The sequence below is a fragment of the Lonchura striata genome, chromosome 32 (genome assembly GCF_046129695.1).
Source record: "Lonchura striata isolate bLonStr1 chromosome 32, bLonStr1.mat, whole genome shotgun sequence".
Lineage (NCBI taxonomy): Eukaryota > Metazoa > Chordata > Aves > Passeriformes > Estrildidae > Lonchura > Lonchura striata.
In genome coordinates this window covers 4,476,783-4,495,257 of record NC_134634.1, presented here as the reverse complement: position 1 = coordinate 4,495,257, position 18,475 = coordinate 4,476,783, and the positions used below count along the sequence as shown (strand labels likewise).

At 62.3% G+C, this 18,475-nt stretch overlaps 1 protein-coding gene across 3 annotated transcripts in view; it reads left to right on the top strand.

Moving 5' to 3' along the window:
* Window positions 1-1,359: 1,359 nt before the first annotated feature.
* Window positions 1,360-18,475, top strand: part of FGFR1 (fibroblast growth factor receptor 1) — a 29,017-nt gene continuing 11,901 nt past the window's right edge. For 2 of the 3 annotated variants that reach the window (XM_021535885.3, XM_077789261.1), the window contains exons 1-4: window positions 7,524-7,716; window positions 16,020-16,283; window positions 17,787-17,870; window positions 18,295-18,470. In XM_021535885.3, coding sequence (XP_021391560.1) covers window positions 7,626-7,716; window positions 16,020-16,283; window positions 17,787-17,870; window positions 18,295-18,470 — 615 coding nt within the window. In that variant the 5' untranslated portion in view covers window positions 7,524-7,625. Of the gene's footprint in view, window positions 1,399-7,520; window positions 7,717-16,019; window positions 16,284-17,786; window positions 17,871-18,294; window positions 18,471-18,475 lie in introns of those variants that run through there. The other variant, XM_077789262.1, reaches the window with a different exon arrangement.

Here is an 18,475-nt window from a genome sequence, read left to right as displayed (position 1 = left end):
GTTACCTTCCCCCCTTCTCCCTGTCCACAAATCTGTCAATCTGGAAGGGAAATATTCCACAGGTCTTGGCATGGGGAGCTGAACGGTTGCCTGAAGCAGGAGGAGGCTGCTCCTGGGGATGGATGCCCAGCATTTGGTTCAAATCTAACACCGGTGACTGACAGGGCTAATTCATCCTGTCCTCTTCCCTCTTATAACTTAATCACTCACACATTGCCTCGGCAGGTCTTTCCCTGCTGACTGGAGATGTCTTCATCCTGGGATGCCCTGACTTGGACTCATGACTGCTCCCACATGCTTCCCACATGGAGGCTGAGTGCCCTGCACCACCCGTGTGACCCTGAGCCAGTCCAGCTTTGGGGGAGCTCGTCTGAGTGCCCAAACTGGGGCTCTGTGAGCTGGCCTTCCATACTGGGGGCTACAGAAGTCACGCTGGGCTTACTGGTGTGACAATATCCCACTCTGCCTTTTGGCTTGGGAACTGAGTGTGGCCCCAGCTGAGACTAAGCCAAAAGTGTGTGCTGAGAGTTTTGGGGAGCTCTGTGTTAGAGATGCCATGGTCCTGCTCCAAACCTCGGTGAAAACAGCTGGGAAGGGCAGGGACTGCAGCAGTGGTGGCTCCTGGGAAGGACTTGGGGCTGATGATTTGGGACCTCTGAAACATCTGCCCTGGGCCTTGCTCTGCAGAGGGGCTGGCTGGGGCTCCAGGATGCCCAGAGCTGTGCCCACCCTGCTGCCTGCATGCACTGCCCGCATCCCGCTGCCTCCACACCGGGTGTTGCACTGGGATAACGGGGGGTGCAGGCAGGCCCCTCACCCCAGCCGGTACCCACGGGGCCTGAGGCTCCCCTGGTGCCAGCAAGAGCCACAGGGCAAGAATGCAGCAGTGAGGGGAACATCACGGCCAGCATCCCTGTGCTGCCCCGAGCCCAGCCTGCCCTGCCTTCGGGGCGATCACCGCCCGCAAAGCCCCGGGGGACGTCTGGAACGCCACTCCGAGAGGCCAGCGGGGTCTCCAGGTGGGGGGGCGGTCCGGCTGTGACTACAAGCCCCATCAGGCCGCTGAGGAGGAGGAGGAAGGCGGAGGAGGAGCCGCGGCTGTCGGCGGGGCGGTGCGGGAGCGGCTTAGTTCGGCGGCGGCGGGCGCTCGGCGGGACGCGGCGGGCGGGCAGCGGCAGCGGCGGCGTCGGGGCGGCCGCGCCTTCGGGAGCGCGTCCGGCAGCGGCTCCGGGAGCGCCTCCCGCCGCCTCCGCCGGCCGGGCCGGACCGGGGCTGCCATGGGGCGGCCGCTGTGAGCGCGGCGGCGGTGGGGCTGCGCCTCTCGCCCCGGCCGGGGCTCCCCTCCATTGTTCCCGGGAGCGGCGGCACCGCGCCGCCGCCGCCGCCCGCGGGGCTCCGGTGAGTAACGGCCGCCGCTCTCCGCGCGGGGGGCGGCACCGGGACCGCGGGGCGTCGCTTTGTGTTCCGCGGGGCTGGCCCGGGGGCTCGGTCGGGGGACGGGGCTCGGTCGCGGCCGAACCCCCCCAGGTGCGCCTCGTTGCCCTGGCGGGGCGGCTCGACGGCGGCATCGGCGCGGGGGGGGCTCCGCCTTGAGGGACCCGGGGGTTTGCGGGCAGCGGGGCGGTCCGGTGTGCGGGGCTCGGGGGCCCCGGGCCGTTCCCGGGGTGCAGCCGCTCGGCGGGCAGCAGTTTGGGAAGGCGGCGGGTCCGACCCCGTCCATCGGCCGAACCGAGACTGGAACCGCCCCCACCGTCCCGACCCCGAATCCCCTCCCGGCCGCGGGGGAGCCTGGCGGGAATCGGGGGTCGTTTTCCGAGTCGCTGCCTGGCCCCTTATTCCCCAAAAGTAGCTGAGCGGGAGCCTTGCGGCTTCCAGAGAAAAATGGAGAAGGAGCTGTGTTTGGTGTGTTTCAGTTCTGGGATCCCGGGGCGGTCAGCGGGAATGGAGGCGCTGGAATAACGCCGTCCCAGAGCTGGTGCTTCCCTTTGTGTGTCCGCGCCGGTGGGGCTCCCGGAGCCGCCGCATCCCAGCGCCGTGCGGGCTCCGGGAACCGCTCGTCCGCCCACGGCGGAGGCGCCGGGAGTGCGGGGAGGCGGCGGCGACACCTGCGATGGCGGGTGACCGCCGCGCCGATGCGGTCACCCTCGGCACCCGGAGGGATCGGTTGCAGAGGGGTTTGGTTGTGCTTTTTGTGGTTCTGGGGCCGGGAGACGTGGAGGTGGCCGCTGGCCGCGTGTGGGGACGGAGCAGAGCGTGTGTGCGTTCAGGTGACGCCGAGGAGCTCCACGGCTGCCTCGCCGTTCCCGTTCTGCCCGGGTTACCGAGTTACTGCCCCGTGTCCCGGACCGCGGCGGGCCGGGGCAGCTCCCTCCCGGCAATGTTTAAACCCGGGCAGTCGGTGAACCCAGCGGCTCTCACGGTCGCGCTCGGAGGGACGCTGGGGCGGTGCGCCGCTGGAGGCGGTGGTTTCTCCGCCGGGGCTCTCCGGTGCCGACGAGCGGGATGCCAGCACGGGAGGGGGCGCACGGAGAGCCCCCCGCGCGGCGCGGGGACGCCGCGGGAGCGAGGGCCCTGCAGCCCCCTGCTCTGGCTCGCAGCCATCTTCCCCACTCGGGAGCACTTCCTCCCTTAATCCCTGCGCTGGCTGGCACGCACTGCTGCCTTTTCCTTGTGTTGCTCCCAGAGGATTAAAATAAATCGCCCCTGCCCCGGCAGGGTGCAGGCACGAGTGGTGCCGGGCTGAAGGCAGCCGGCGGGAGCCTCGTCTGGGCTGTTCTGCACACAAGGTGCCTGCCCTGGCCATGCGGGAAGGGTCACTGCCAGAGGTGAACTGGAGCTCCCTCTTTACCTACCCACCTAAAAACATAACCTGAGCCGGCAGCCTTATTGTCTCCAGCCCCAGGTGGAGCCCCCCCAAATCCTGGCTGCTGGAAATGGCTGCTTGCAGATGCTCATCCCATCCTGAAAATCCAACTTTCTGACCCTTTAGGGACCTTCTGCTTCTGGACATGATGGCAATTGTGTGTCCTTCCCCTCTCAATGGCTTTCCTTGGAGGAGTGCAACGTAGTGAAAACCCAATCCAGCTCCCTCCCGGGCTGGGTAATGGGTCTCTGTCCCTGCCTGGGATGGCAGGCTGTGATTGTGTCCCAGTGTCCTCGTCCTTGACCAGTCTCCTCCCAAAGCAGTCAAGGGGTCCAGCCCAGTACAGATTTTTGGGTATCAGTGGTTGTTTTGTATATCTGAAAATCAAGTCTTGAGGTAGGGAGGGATCCCTGGTGTGAGGATGCTTCTAGAACTGTGATGGTTTTGTGGAGATCTGTGGGTGTGGCTGGGCGTCCTTCCTGCCCCATGTCCCAGGCTCTCCCACCACTGGATACCTTCCCACAGCTCGGTGCTGGAGGTGGCCCTGGTAGCCCTAAGACCTGGCAGCCAGCTGGGAAGGGTTAACATGCTCTTTATGCTGCACAGTTGGATATTTATTTTTCCAAGCATGTGTCTGCTTTAAGCATTACAGGTTTTCCCTACAGTTCCATGTGCAGTTATGTTTGCCTTTTATTTCAGCAAATACTTGGTTCTTGACCTGAGCCACAGGTTGGAGCACGAGGCACTGGGCAAGGGAAAGGCTTCGCTCCTGCCGCCCACGGATTGTGCCTTTGGTGTGTCCTTCTTCCCCAAGGGCAGCTGGAGGGCTGCTTTTGTTGTGCCTCAGAGGAAAAGGAGTCTCTTTTCATGTGCTTTGGAGCTGAGGGGCATTTGTGCCAGGCAGGGTGGTCTGCTGGCAGTCACCACCTCCCCTCTGAGGGACAGGGACTGCGCCTGATTGGGCACAGTCTGCCACCTCGGGCTCCTGATGCTGTGCAGACCCAGGAATTGAGCTCAGACTCCTCTCCCTGCTGGATTTGGCCTGTCCCTGTTCTTTTCCTGCCTGCTGTGTTAGCCGCTGGCTGCTGGTGCCAGGGCAGCCCGGACGTTCTGACGTGGTGAATGCCACGGGCCATCTCTGCCCCAGCAGGGAGGCAGAGGAAAGGAGCCAGAGCCCCCCAGCCCCACTGAGCCCATGGCAGCAGCCACCCCCATCACATCCAGCACACAGGGATCAGACTGGGGCTCCCCTGCAGATGTCACAGCATTGCAGGGCTCCGACCCTGGCTGGACACCCTGCTCCTGCACCAGCTCCTGTGCTTGGCACCTCAGCTGCATTCCAGAGATGAGCCACAGGACAGGAAGGGGCTTCCCCTCTCAGAGCCACTCAGCTCAGAGCCAGGGGGTGCATCTGCTGTGCAAGTGGGAAGGTCCTGTCTGTGCAGTGTCCCTGGGACAGCTCAGCCCTGTGACTCAGGGCTGTGGGAGATGCGAGGAGCGAAAGTGCAGCCCTCAGGGTCCCTGAGGGCAGTGAGAGACAGGTTGCACAAGACTCCTCGTGGACACACTGGTGTGCAAAGGCAGTGTGAGAACATCTTTCCTGGTACACAGGGAGCATGTGCCCCTGGAGGGTGCATGGATGGGCACAGGGTTGTCCATCACCACTCCAAAATAGCTCTGTGGGTGTAATGGCTGGTTGTAATTGCAGTTTTGGAGGCAGGTCTCCGAGGGGCACTTAGCCCTGGCTCCTCTCTAGCTGCTTCTGTTTTTAGTTGTTTGAATCCACCCCGGAGCACTAAATTGCAGTGTGCTGGGGCCACGGGGAGTGGGGATGGTGCCCAGTGCCTGGCAGGAGCCAAGACCCACCCTGCCCAAGCTGCCATCCTCCAGAGCAAATGGTTTCCTGTTGGGATTTATATAAAAGCTCTATAAACACTGAAAAGAGCCATGCTGTTGTTTGCACAGGTAGAAGCACTCTCCCCACTTCCTTGCCTCCTTCCCATGTGGACACCAAGGAGTCATGAGGGCAGGTGTCTTGGGGTTCCCCAGTTTCCCCTTTTCCCTTGGGAAGGAGGAAGAGGTCTGTGCTGCCTCTTCAGCATCTCTGAGCACTGAGATTCCCTCGCATGCTGCTCCAGGAGGAGCAGTCAGGGTGCGTCCCAGTCCTCCTACCCTCCAGAAAAGCCATGGCTGCTGCACCCTCCCTCACTGCCCTGGGAAGCTGACCATCCCTGTGTGCTCTTGCTGGGTCCTGGCACCCTTCCCTCTGTTCCTCCCTTCCTCCCTCCCAGTGACCGTCTCAGCCACGGGACAGCTCTGTGCTGCCGAGCCATCCCTACGCCATGGAAATATCCTGCTGTCAAGCCCCTGAATCAGCTGGAAGGCACCCGCTCCGAGGTGTATCTGGAGAAGGGCTCTGCTGTGTGCGAGCCAGCACTGACTCATTTTTCAGGAACTGGAGGCACTGGGCTCCTCTCCATCCCTCCATCCCTCCCCTCGGCGCGGGGCCGGCTCGGGAGGCCCACGCAGACGCTCCGCATTAGGGCATGTTCCGGGGAGCATGTGCTGTCGATAAACAAAGCCACTGAGAGACAGAAAATAATTTCCAGAAATACCAAAGACCTTTCTTTTCCCCCCGCTCAAAGAATTCCACCTCCCCTTTCCAAACCCAGATAAATCCCGAACATTCAACAACTATGTCCAAGCACTACCCAGTGCCTGGGAGCGCTGGTGTTGGAGATAACACCAGTGTTTGCTGGGTGCCCTTTTCCCTGCCCGACTCCTTGTGTCAATAGTTTGGGTCCCAGATATTCCTGTGACAGCCAGAGCAGTTGGGCAAGAAGGAGGCAGCTGGAGCCCCCACAGCTGCACCCCAGCTGGGCTTCCTTTGGGTGCAGAGGCTGTAAGCCCTTTGGGGCTCGTGGTTGCTCAGCCCATCCCTGGGGAAAAGCCACCACTCTGGGCACAGGCAGCGCAGGGTCTCACACTGGAGCAGGAGAGGCAGAGACCAGAGCTCCAGGAACCGAGTGCGTGGGGAGGATGAGTAGCAGTTTATTACTCACGACGATTATTACTCACTGTTTTTAACAGTGCGTACTTCAGCCCAACGCCTTTCGGCGAAGGGAAGCGCCGGTTCCCGCGGCAGGTCGGGGAACGCACAGCACGCGGCAGCGGGGAGAGCGACCGGGTGAGCTTGGGATGCTCGGCAGGGGCTGAGGGGCCTGGAGGCACAGCTGTACCCCGGGAGGTGACTCGGGGAAGGGTTTGTGGGGTGCTGTTGTCCTGTCCACCTCCTGGTCCCTGTAATTGTCCCAGAGCTCCCGCTGCCAGCGGCGCCCTGGCCGGCGCTGCGCGGGTTGTGCAATGGCTGGGCAGGATCTCCTCGGCAGAGCCCGGCGGGACCATTGGCGATGGCCAGCGTCGGGACTGATCCCAGGCTGCTGCCGAGGTGCAGATGTGGCGCGGGGGTGGAGCACAGGGGCTTGTTCCCATCCGCAACGCTCGGAGCAGTCGGCCGGGGGCGGCTGGGTCCGGGCCCCAGCGTCCCCTGGAACGTGTCCTGGAAGAGCTCCATGCTCCTGGCACGGAGAGAAGGAGGGATGGTCAGAGGGAAGGAGGAATGAGGGCCATGGAGGGCACAGCACAGCACCCTGAGGCAGGATCAGGCTCTGCTGGGCCTCCCTGTGCCAAAACCCAGCTCTGGAGCTCCCTGCACTGAGCAGTGTCCTGGAAAGGGATGGGGACCTGAGGGGATGGGTGGGCTGCAGAGCCCAGCATGAGAGCTGGCAGGAATGAGAACGAGTTGCAGAGCTGGCCCAAGATGCCAGGGGATTTCTCCCCACACAGCCACTTCAAAAACAGCTGTTGGTGGAAAGAGATCGGCTGCAGCTGGCTGACCCTCTGGCTCCAGGAAGGCCTCTCCAGGGGGGTGGCTGCTGTGTGCCCTATGGATCCTATGGGGAATGGAGGGGGCTGGAGTTTGCAGTGAGAGCTGCTTTGCTAGAAGCGGCACAGACAACATGAGATTTTGCTCTGAATAAGGGATTTCCCTCAGTGAAGCCATGGCTCAGCAACACCTGACAAGTGCAGGAAGAGGAGAGCAGGAATCTCCCTTTCTTTAACTGGCGTTAATGTTTCTCTCACCATTCTGGGAATTCTTGCTGCATTTGGTTCTGCTTCGCCAGCGCTTTCACTCTTGACACATCAGCGCTTTTACACAGGGAAACATAACCCTGCCAGTCAGTTCCAGGTCGTGTCAGGCTGCTGAGGGGTCTGTGGAGACCTGCCACCGAAGTCTGGGGGCATCCCTTAGTGCAGGGACATCCCTCCATGCAGGGACATCCCTCGGTGCAGGGACACCTCAGTGCAGGGACATCCCTCGATGCAGGGACACCTCGGTGCAGGGCCATCCCTCGATGCAGGGACATCCCTCGGTGCAGGGCCACCCCTCGGTGCAGGGACACCTCGGTGCAGGGCCATCCCTCGATGCAGGGACATCCCTCGGTGCAGGGCCACCCCTCGGTGCAGGGCCATCCTGCTGTCTGGGGGACGCAGGAGCAGCATCGCCCTGAAGGCAAGCGCGCGCACCGTGCAGCTGTGCTGGCTGGTGGGATGTGGGGGAGCTGGCCCTGCCTGACTCTGCTTTCCTCCTTCCCAGCTTGTAGGGGCTGCCAGCCCTGCGGAGCCGCCCCTGCGCCCGCGCGGGGCCCCATGGAGTGGCAGTTGCGGAGCCCAGTCGCCGAGCAGTAGCTGCAGCAGTGGGATGTGGACCTGGCGGTGCCTCATCCTTTGGGCTGTGCTGGTCGCAGCCGCGCTCTCCGCTGCCCGGCCGGCCCCCACCCTGCCCGAGCAAGGTAAGAGCACGGCCCGGTGCCCCACTCCCTCGTCCTTTCTGTTCCTCCTGGGCCACACCAGCTGCTCTTCCCTGCGGCAGAGGCAGAGGCTGCCGTGTGCTCCAGCTGTGGGGCCACCAGCGCATCCCCAGTGCCACCTCTGGTGTCACCCGGCTGCCTGGGAGCTGGTGCCTCTGGGGATGTGGCACGTGTTGTCCCCAGAGTGGTTTCTGTGGGCACAGAAGTGGGTGTGTGGCCCAGAAGTGCCTGGGGACATTTTAAACCTGGAGAAAAATTGTGGCAAACCTTGATCTGTTGTTTGGAGGAGGATGCAGAGCCCTGGGGGCTGTGTCCCCACTGGGGTGGCTCTGTGTGACGGCGCTGTCACCTCTGTGACGATCTGTAACCCGGATGTGCGTGAAGCTGCTCCCACCCTGTTGGCCCCACTGGGGTGACCCTGGGCTCAGCCAGTGGGGATAAAGGTTTGGGTGCAGGGTACTGGTTCAGCTTTTGCCAGCTGGCAGTGCTAGGGATGAATGCACCCTGCAGAAACCCTCGGCATGCTCCGGTGTTGCTCCCAGCTGGGAATGCCCAAGGTGGGGTTCAAAGCCAGGGTCGGCTCATGTGCAGTTCAAACCTCTGCTCCATGGGGCTGGGGAGTGCAGTCCCTGACCAGGACATCCCTTGTTATTGCTGCTGTCCGCCAGGAGCAGGGCTGGTGGCAGTGGCCAGGGGTGCTCCTGCCTCAGCCTGGCTCAGCTCTGCTGTGGGGGCACCCCAAGGCTCAGGGATGGGCCAAGTGGGTCGCCCGGCCCTGGGCAGAGCCGGCCCTGGCAGAGAGCCCCGCTCCGGCCGTCAGAGCCTCGGCCCTCGGCGAGGCAGAGAATAACCAGAGCCGGCAGCGGGACTTTGACTCGCTCCTTTTGGTTCTAATTACCCAAGAATGTCTGGTCTGTGGGCACTGCTCTGCTGGTTAAGACTCGCTCCCCCTTCCCCCTTCCTCCCAGCAGAGCCCTGAAAGGCCGATTGCCGGTGTGGCCGGCATGGGCACAGCGCTGTGAGGTGCCCGGGGTCCCCCCAGGCTTGGGGTGGAGCTGGCAGCCGGCAAGTTGCCGCTGCTGCAGCTGCACTAGCCCTGGTGGGAGATTCCTGGGTGGTGCTGGGGGTGGCACCTCTGCCTGGAGCAGCGGGTCACACCCTGCGAGGTGACACCCCGGGAGACAGCCAGAGCCGTGCGTGGTCCCTGGGGAGCTGAGCTCCGGAGAGGAGCCTGGGCAGAGCTTCACTCACAGGGACCATTGCTGAGATTTTTCCACTGGCGTGCCTGCTCCCCGCATCTGTAAACAATGCGGTTGACAGTGGTAAACATGTTTTTCTCAGGAGATTGCTCTTCCTGGAAGAGGTTTCTCAGCAGTGTTTGGGGTAAGGATGGCTCTGTGCTGCCAGGAGAGCACCACCTGCAGCCCCAACCCTGGCTGTGGCTCTGAGAGAAGTGTTGGGGTGTTCAGGCTGAGGAGAGCTGATTGAGCACAGGTGAATTTTGGGGTGCATGAGGAGCCCTGCAGCTCCTGGAGGGTTTGGGAGCCGCGTCAGGCAGTGGCAGGGGAGGAGAGAGGCTGGAGAGGAGGGAGCTGGTTCCTCGCCAGCCTCATGCCAGGGCTAACAATAACCTCTGGAAACGTTTCCCGACATGGTTCTCACCAGGGCGGCCCAATTAGTGCCACAGCAGGAGCCCGGCTGGGGCAGAATCCGTCCCTTGGCTCGGGAGCCGGCTGGTGGGAACAAAATGTTCCCAGCAGGATGTGTGGGATGGGAAGAGCCAATGCTGGGCCGGGACCTGCAGCCAGGGCTGAGCCACCGGCACCTTTCAGGGGCAGGCTCTGACCCAGCCCCAGGGGTTTTGGGGTGCCCAGGGCTGTGGATGGGGTTCAGCTGCCATGCTGAGGGCCAAAGTGTCCTGGGGGCCCAGATGTCCGTCCTTCCCCCATGGCACAGTGACTCAGGAGCATCCCCCATCACCCCGGGGGCAGCAGCAGCCCTCGGGTCCCTCAGTGCTGGAGGCAGCAGCTTTCCCGGACTTTGTTCTGCATGTTTATGGGGTTTCAGTTTACTCCCGGTTCTGAGGCAGCTAAGCTCCCTTCTCAGGGAGGAGTAATCCCCCGCGGCCGGCCAGCGGCCTGGCCTCACGTGGAGGGGGGTTCAGCTCTGGCCCCCCTCTCCCTGTGCTGCGGGAGGGAGTTTGGGAGCTCTGCTCGTCAGGGGCTCCCTCCCAGTACCAAAAAATCTGGAGCAAATAAAACATTAACAGGCATTTACTGCATTTTATAGTTACCTAAATTTGGAGGTGGTAAAAAAACCCTGGTTAAGGGGAAAAGCCAAGAAATTTCCATGCGCAGCCTCTGTCCCTCCCTCGCACAAAGCCGCTCTTTGTCTCCAGGTTAAATAGAAACCTGCAGAAAATTGCCAAGGTTTTTTTTCCCTCTCTCCTTGTCTGCCATTGTCCCAGCCGCTGCTCAGGCATCTCCTCGCAGGGGGCTGCCATGGCCCTGCAGGGGTGCCGAGTGGATTGTCCTGGGGAGCGTGTCCCGGGGCGGGGGTGGTCCTGCCTTGGGCCGATTGGTTTTGGGGCACGCTGGGCCCCAAACTGCCCCAGTGCAGCAGATACTTCCCCAGGGGATGTGTTTGCACTCCACAGCACAGGGGATTTGGCTGCAGCCCCCTTCCCGTGGGGCAGGGGCCGGGGGCTGCCCCATTTCCCAGGGCTGCTGGCTGCCCAGCTGGCCACAGGCTTAACCCCCCCCGGCCATCTGCTGGCCAGCAGGGGCCCTGGCTCCCGGGGCTTTGTTGTCCCCAGCTCGTCCAGGGGGTCTTGCTCTGGAGCCTGCAGGAGCCAAACGTCCCGGGCAGGCAATGTGCTCAGCCCAGGTAGCCTGGGGGAGCCCACGAGGGTCTTTGGTTTGTGCCCACTGCTCCCCATGGCGCTGCTGACCCTCGTCTCTGTCCTCCCCATTTCCCTGCTGCCCAGTCCCTCCTGGTTCTTGCAGCTCTAGGTGTCTCCCACCAGTGCCTCGGGGAGCCCAGGGGATCCCATTTGGAGTGGCTGACTCCTTGCTGGAGCCCCACGAGCAGCCCAGGGACTCCCTGCCAAGCCTGCAGCCTCCTGCGCTTCTGCTGTTGATGGCAGCAGCCCAGGAGTGTTCCCGGAGCTCAGGGGGCCCAGCAGCACCCCCAGACCCCGCTGCTGCAGCTGCCCGGTCCGGCTGCCGTGGCTGCGTCCCCTCCCAGCCTGCCGGCCCGGCTTTGTTCCGTCCTCCCGCCTTTCCACTCGGATGCTGTCACTCCGGCCCTTAATTGAGGAGCAAAAAAAAAAAAAAAAGAAATAAGAGTCTTTGGGAAAAGCAGTCAGAGCCTGGGCTGTGGAGCTGCCCCGAGGGGAGCAGAAGGGTCCCCGAGTGTGGAGCCCCCAGCGTGGGGCTGGGCAGGAGGGAGGTGAGCACAGGAACGGACACTCCATTCCAGCAGTGAGCCAGGGCCAGGCAAAGCCAGCCAAAAACTGTGGGTTGGGGTGTTTTCTTGTGACCCACGCCCGGGGGGAGCGATGGAGAGGTGTCTGTGCCCCAAGCTGCCGCCTCCAGGGCTCTGAGCGAGGCCGGGGGGCCCGGGGGAAAGGCGTGGGTTTTATCCTGATGGCTTTGCAAACTCCCAACGCGCCTGGTAATTAAGTGCTGCTTCATTTGCGGCGCAGGCTGGGAGAGCAGGAGGGCCTGAAGCGGGACATAAATCCCATCTCCCTGCGGAGGAGGCCAGGGCCCCTGGCTGGCTCGGACAGGAGGAGCTGGGGGTGCCCTGAGCACTCCAAGAGCCACGTGTGCCGTGAGCCCGTGGTGCTCGTGTGCTGGCAAATCCCTGCTGCAGCTTTCCCGGGTGCAGGGATGCGCGGGCTCCGGAGCAGCCGGGATGCTGCACCTCGGGACGTGCCCCCGGCACAGCCCGGGCTGGGGGACACGGCAGGGTGAGGAGCTGTTTGAATCAAAAAGAAGCCAATCCCCACGTCCCGGTGAGCGCTTCCTGTTGGGATTAGTGGGGCTGCCGGGCATGTGTGTGCTTTTTCTTCAGGAAATACCTTCGGAAAGCCCCGCTGGGGTCTCCAGGGCAACCGGCGCCTGCGGCTCCGCGCCCCCCGCCCGCATTGTCCCCGCGCCGCTTTGTTGGCCCCTTTATTGCCATCGTCACCATCGCCATGGCCAACACAGCCTGTGGTTTTCTGTGCTTGCAGGGTGCACCCCGGGCTCCCCGCGGTGCCTGCCCAGCCTGGGGGGCACGGCCATCACGGAGAGAGGGGGACACAGTGAGCGTATGCAGCTCCTGTCGGCGGGGCTGCCCCGTGTCCCTGTCCCTGCTCTCCCTGTCCCTGCTCTCCCTGTCCCTGCTCTCCTGTCCCTGCTCTCCCTGTCCCTGCTCTCCCTGTCCCTGCTCTCCCTGTCCCTGCTCTCCTGTCCCTGCTCTCCCTGTCCCTGCTCTCCCTGTCCCTGCTCTCCTGTCCCTGCTCTCCCTGTCCCTGCTCTCCTGTCCCTGCTCTCCCTGTCCCTGCTCTCCCTATCCATGCTGTCCCTGTCCATGTTGTCCCTGTCCCTGCTGTCCCCATCCCTGTCCCTGCTGTCCCCATCGAGGGCTGGCCCCAGGGGAGCCGGTGACAGTTCTATGCACTTGGTGACACCCACCCTCCATCTGGCCAATGCTCTTGGGCTCAGCTCCACTCCCGGTTCCATTTCAAAGTTGGAATAAAGTAATAAACCCCTGGCAGCTGCCCCACCATGGCACTGCACGGCTTCTGGGGGTGCTCACGGAGGCACCAAGGGCTGGAGCTGCCCCTTGCCTCAGTGGGGACCTTGAGGTGTGAGCCCTCCTGTCCCCTGGGGTGGACAAGGTCTGTGGGACTGGTGTTCCCATGCTCTGCTCGCTGTCACCTTTGTTTGCTCAAAGGGGCTGTGGCCAGCCCCACAGCTCCCAGCTGAGGTGAGGACTCCCACTAACCGACCTTTGTGCAGTGCTGAGAGCTCCCAGAGCCTCGGGGATGAGAGCCAGGCGTTGGTCTGGCTGCTGACCCTTTGGAGAGGTGGCCCCCCGTGGGCTGTGCCCATGCGGGGCTCTGCCGTGGCGCTGTGTGGCAGGGCTGTGCCCAGTGCTGTGGTTTAAGGCACAGAAAGCAGAGGGGGGTGTGAGACAGGGATGTATCACGCTGATGAGACCAGCAATCATTAACCAAAGTGGAGGCCACACCAGTGCCACGCTCACACGAGCAGTGCCCCCACTGCCAGCCCGGTGCCATCTGTGCTGTGGCAGCAGCCACAGTGCTCCCTGCCTGCCAGGGCCACAGTGCTGCTCAATCCTGCCGAGAGGCTGAGCAAGCCTGGCCATGCTCCTTAGGCTGTGAATTCCTTCTCAGGCCAGTCCACCAGGCTGCATTTTCCACCTCGTCCCGAGTGCCAGAAGAGTGACATGGGTGATGGAAGGGCAGTGCCCACCGTGCCCTCTGCCTCTCCTCTCGTGCCGTGGGTGATGGAAGGGCAGTGCCCACCGGGCCCTCTGCCTCTCCTCTCCATCCATCACCTCAGCACCCCCAGTAGTGCTGCTGATGCAAACCAGCCCTGGCTCAGTGGGGCTGGAAGCTTTGAGAGGGGACCTGGCCCCACGCCCAAGGGTCTGAAGGAGCCCTGGCACTTGCATAGCATACCCAGGGACCTGCGGCCATTGGGAAGGGACCCTCCTGAGCCTGGAATGCTGCTTCCTCAAGCCCTGGCATCGGGCTGGGGTCTCTCAAAACTTCCCCTCCTCCAAAGATCTTTTCCATCCCCAGGATACCACTTCACATTGCCCAGGTGCAGCTGGGGGATGCTGGTGGAGCTCAAGGCTGGCCTAGAGCTCTGCCCCAGTTTCGCTGCAGGGCTGTTCAGTTCCATAGGGAAGCTTGCTGATGCATGGGATGGGGCAGAGCTGGGAGCCAGATAAGAGCAGATGTGGCTGCAGCACTGGACTCGTGCTGGTTTGGGTTTTCATGGCTGTTTGTTGCCTGCTGGCCTTGCTCTGTGTGAAGAGGGCAGGATGGGCAGGAGGATGCAGTTTTACCCAGCCCCGGGGGTTTGAGGGACAGGCTGGGATGTCACTGCTGCTTTGTGAGCCTTCGGAGAAGCCTGTGACTAATCACCTGGAACACAAATTAGAGCTGTGAGAAGTGCCTGTCCTGTGGGAGAAAATCAGGGGAAAACAGGATTGCAAAGCAAGACCCTTCCCCACCACCAAAGAGGCTCCCATTGGTTTTCCCCTTCCACATTAAAATGTTTTGTAACTTCTGACGGATGAACTGGAGCCCTGGCGTTGGTACTACAGCAACTGAGGAAAGGGAATGCAGCCCCATCCCAGTGTTTTCCTTCAAGTGCTGAGCAAAAGAAAGAGGAGAAATTCTGGAGCTGCTCATGAATGTTTTTCCCATGAAGATTCTCATCAGTCCAAGGCAAAGAGAAGTGGCCAGAAAGTGAAGTGCAGGTCACGGTGCGGTGAATCAGAGTTCTGGAGAGCCGAGGTTTCATTTTTGGCTGTACAGAGTGGCTGTTGGGAGCAGGGAGGAGCGAGGCCTCGCTGCTGGTCCTGGCCCCGTGCTGCCTGCAGGCACTGGCCCAAGGTGAGCTGCTCTGTGGCTGCTCCAGGCACATGTGCAGAGCAGGGAGCAGAGGCTGTTCTTGTCTGGCTCCTTGGGCACTCAAAATTCCTGGGGGGCTCAGCCCTGGAGCTATAGACCAGCTGAAGCTTGAACATCTCCCGGCTGGTTCTGCTGCATTTATTGGGATTTTCCAGCCCCTGAGAGGAGCATCTGCAGCAGTGCCCTGTGCCCCTTCATGCTGCTCCCACGACATCCCAATGGAATCCAGCTGGCCAAGAATAACCGGACACAACCAGGGAGGAGGCAGAGGTTAAGGGGTGCCTGAAGAGCTGGGCTCTGGAGCTGTGCCCACCAGCCTGTAGAGCTCAGCCTAGGATGATGATCACACTGCATTCACCCACATCATCACAGGGAGCCTCTGCAGAGCTGTAGCAGCCTGGACCCTTCCTTGGGCTGTGGAATTGAAGAGATTATTTAAAACCCAGCATCTTCCCCAAGCCTGGGACCAGGAGAGCTGCTCATGCGCCACCCACCATGGAGGGCAGGACTTGAGGACAGAGCCCTGGGCACTTCAGGGCTGGGAGAGATGAGGTCGTGTCACAGCAGGATGGAGAGAAAGGATCTTTGTGCTGCTCACACAAGTGTCACCTCGGGGAGCTCAGCTCCCCTGCCTGGGAATGCTGTGGATGGGAACGCCGTGGCCGGCGTGGTCTGGCCAGAGCTCCCTGGGCTGACCTGTCCCCCTCGCTGCCTGCCTGCTGTCCTGCCCTTTCACCCCTGCCATGCCCTGTTCTAACCAGGGTGGGGTCCTGGTGGCACGGGGACCCTGGCCTGCTTTGCTGGCTGCCCGCTTGTGGTGGTAGGGATCCTGGGAGCCCTGCGAGGTGGCAGAGCCGTGCAGGGATCTGGGATGCTTCTGGGCGAGGCTGGATCCTGCCATGCAGCGACTCTGCCTTGTCACTGTTGCCTGTTTCTCCCTGTTGGGAAGCCCCTGCCCTGTCACGCTCCATAAGCGCCAAGAAGGGCGAGGCCTTGGGAGCTGCCCGGGCACCGAGCAGGTCCTGCTGCAGAAGGAAGCACTTGGTGCTGCTTGGGGTGCTCGCAGCCTCTGCCTCTGCCTCTCTGCTCTGCTGCTGCCGCTGCCATGGGCTCTGTCCCCTGAGTGCTGGGGTCCCTGGTGCCACAGCGGGAAAATCCCTGCAGAGAAATATCCCAGCAGTGGGAATGTCCCAGCAGTGAGAATGTCCCAGCAGTGGAAATGTCCCAGCAGTGAGAACGTCCCAGCAGTGGGAGCACTCCAGCAGTGAGAATAGCCCAGCAGTGGGAGCATCCCAGCAGTGGGAATATCCCAGCAGTGGGAGCACTCCAGCAGTGGGAATATCCCAGCAGTGAGAATATCCCAGCAGTGGGAATAACCCAGCATTGGGAATATCCCAGCAGTGGGAATAGCCCAGCATTGGGAATATCCCAGCAGTGGGAGCATCCCAGCAGTGGGAATAGCCCAGCAGTGGGAATATCCCAGCAATGGGAAATAGCCCAGCAGTGCATGTTGCCTCATTAACCAGGCCGCAGCAGCAGCAGCAGCAGCAGCAGCAGCATGGTTTTCCTGTGGTCTCTATTCCTTCTCTCCTTTTTTTTCTCTTCTCCTCTCCCCTAACTCCTCCAGCTCTGCCCAAAGCAAAAATCAAAGTGGAGTCGCACTCAGCGCACCCCGGGGGGCTCCTCCACCTGCGCTGCCGGCTGCGGGACGACGTCCAGAGCATCAACTGGGTGCACAATGGCGTCCAGCTGGCCGAGAACAACCGCACGCGCATCACCGGGGACGAGGTAGAGGTCAGGGGCGTGGTGCCCAAGGACTCGGGGCTCTACGCCTGCATGACCAACAGCCCCTCGGGGAGCGAGACCACCTACTTCTCCGTGAACGTCTCAGGTTCGTAGTGGCCCGGCTGCGCAGGGACGGGGCAGCCGCGGGGCCGGGCTGCGAAGCGAGGAGAGGCTGCCTCTGTGCATCCCTGCACAGCTGTGCATCCCTGTGCATCCCTGTGCATCTCTGCACACCCCTGTACATCCCTGCACGCCCCTGTGCATCTCTGCACACCCCTGTGCACCCCTGTGCATCCCTGCGCACCTCTGTGCATCCCTGCACACCCGTGTGCATCCCTGTGCACCCCTGTGCATCCCTGCACACCTCTGTGCATCCCTGCACACCCGTGTGTATCCCTGTGCACCCCTGTGCATCCCTGCGCATCCCTGTGCATCTCTGCACACCCCTGTGTATCTCTGTGCATCCTTGCACACCCCTGTACACCCCTGTGCATCCCTGCACACCTCTGTGCATCCCTGTGCATCCCTGTGCATCCCTGCATACCCATGTACACCCCTGTGCATCCCTGCACACCCCTGTACACCCCTGTGCATCCCTGCACACCCCTGTGTATCTCTGTGCATCCCTGCATACCCCTGTACACCCCTGTGCATCCCTGCACACCCCTGTACACCCCTGTGCATCTCTGCACACCCCTGTGTATCTCTGTGCATCCCTGCATACCCCTGTACACCCCTGTGCATCCCTGCACACCCCTGTACACCCCTGTGCATCCCTGTACATCCCTGCACAACTCTGTGCATCCATGCACACCCCTGTGCATCCCTGCACACCCCTGTACACCCTTGTGCATCCCTGCACACCTGTGCATCCCTGCACACGCCTGTGTATCCCTGTGCATCCCTGCACACACCTGTGCATCCCTGCATAACTGTGCATCCCTGCACACCTCTGTGCATCCCTGTGCATCCCTGCACACCCCTGTACATCCCTGCACACCTCTGCACACCCCACACACCCCTGCACACGCGCTGGCCACACGTGGTGAGTTGGGGGCCGACCTGCACCTTGCGGGTGCCCGGAAGAGTTTCCAGGTGGTGCCATGGCTTCCTGGCCACTGCAGTGCAGGGAGGAGCTGCCAGAAATCATCTCACATTTATCTGAGGGGGCAGGAGGCTGCAGGGCCGCCCCAGAAGGGGCACGTGCTGGGTGGGAGCTATGTTCTGCAGTGGTGCTGATGGAGTGTGAGGCTGGAGAGGGGGAAATGCTTGAGGGACATGTCTGTGCTCACCCTGGGTCTCGGCTGCCACCCCAGGGGTGTTGGTGGCGCTGGACGTGGGGTAAGGAGCTCCGAGGTTACCTCTGACAGCAAATCTCTTCACGATATCCATGGCTGCAGGCACTGGATGGTGGGCTCTGCCACCCTGGCTGTGCTGGGGATCATGTGGAGTATTTAACTGGATCCCCACGCCCCTGCCGGGCACCAGCACTGCCCTGCTCTGCCACCTCACTGGGCACAGCCCCACCACCCACCCACTGTGCTCCGGCCCCGCCAGCACAAAGGTCCCCTCACACTGGTACTCAGCAGGGCTGTTGCTTCTGTTACAGATGCTCTCCCCTCTGCAGAGGATGATGATGATGAAGATGATTCCTCGTCAGAGGAGAAGGAAGCAGATAACACCAAGCCGAACCGTACGTGCGGGCTGGGTTTGCCCTTGGTGCTGCCCTGTGGCCAGGCAGGGGGAGGCTGGGCACACACAAGCATCACCCAGGGATGGGGCAAGCAGCCCAGGTCACCTGGCAGCCCAGGGCACCCGGCAGTGGCGAGGGCACGGGGGGCAGAGCAGGGCTGGGTGCAGTGGGAGCAGCTGGGTTGGAGCAGGGGGCTGTGCCAGCACGGCTGCATTGGGGTCACCACTGCTGCAGCTGAGCATCCACCCCACGGGGAAAGGGCTGCTGTGGCTCGTGGGTAGTGCCCGGTGTCCCAGGGCTCCCCTCCCTGATGCTGGCATCTCTCCTGGTTCCTGTCTCAGCCCTGCCCTGGGCATCCTTGGGTTACTGCAGGAGCAGGAGGCTGCTGGGTTTGGCCATGCTGAGCCCTCCCTCTGCTCCCCAGAGGCCATCGCTCCCTACTGGACCTATCCTGAGAAGATGGAGAAGAAGCTCCATGCTGTCCCCGCTGCCAAAACAGTGAAATTCAAATGTCCATCGAGTGGGACACCCAACCCCACCCTGCGCTGGCTGAAGAACGGCAAAGAGTTCAAACCTGACCACCGCATCGGGGGCTACAAGGTACA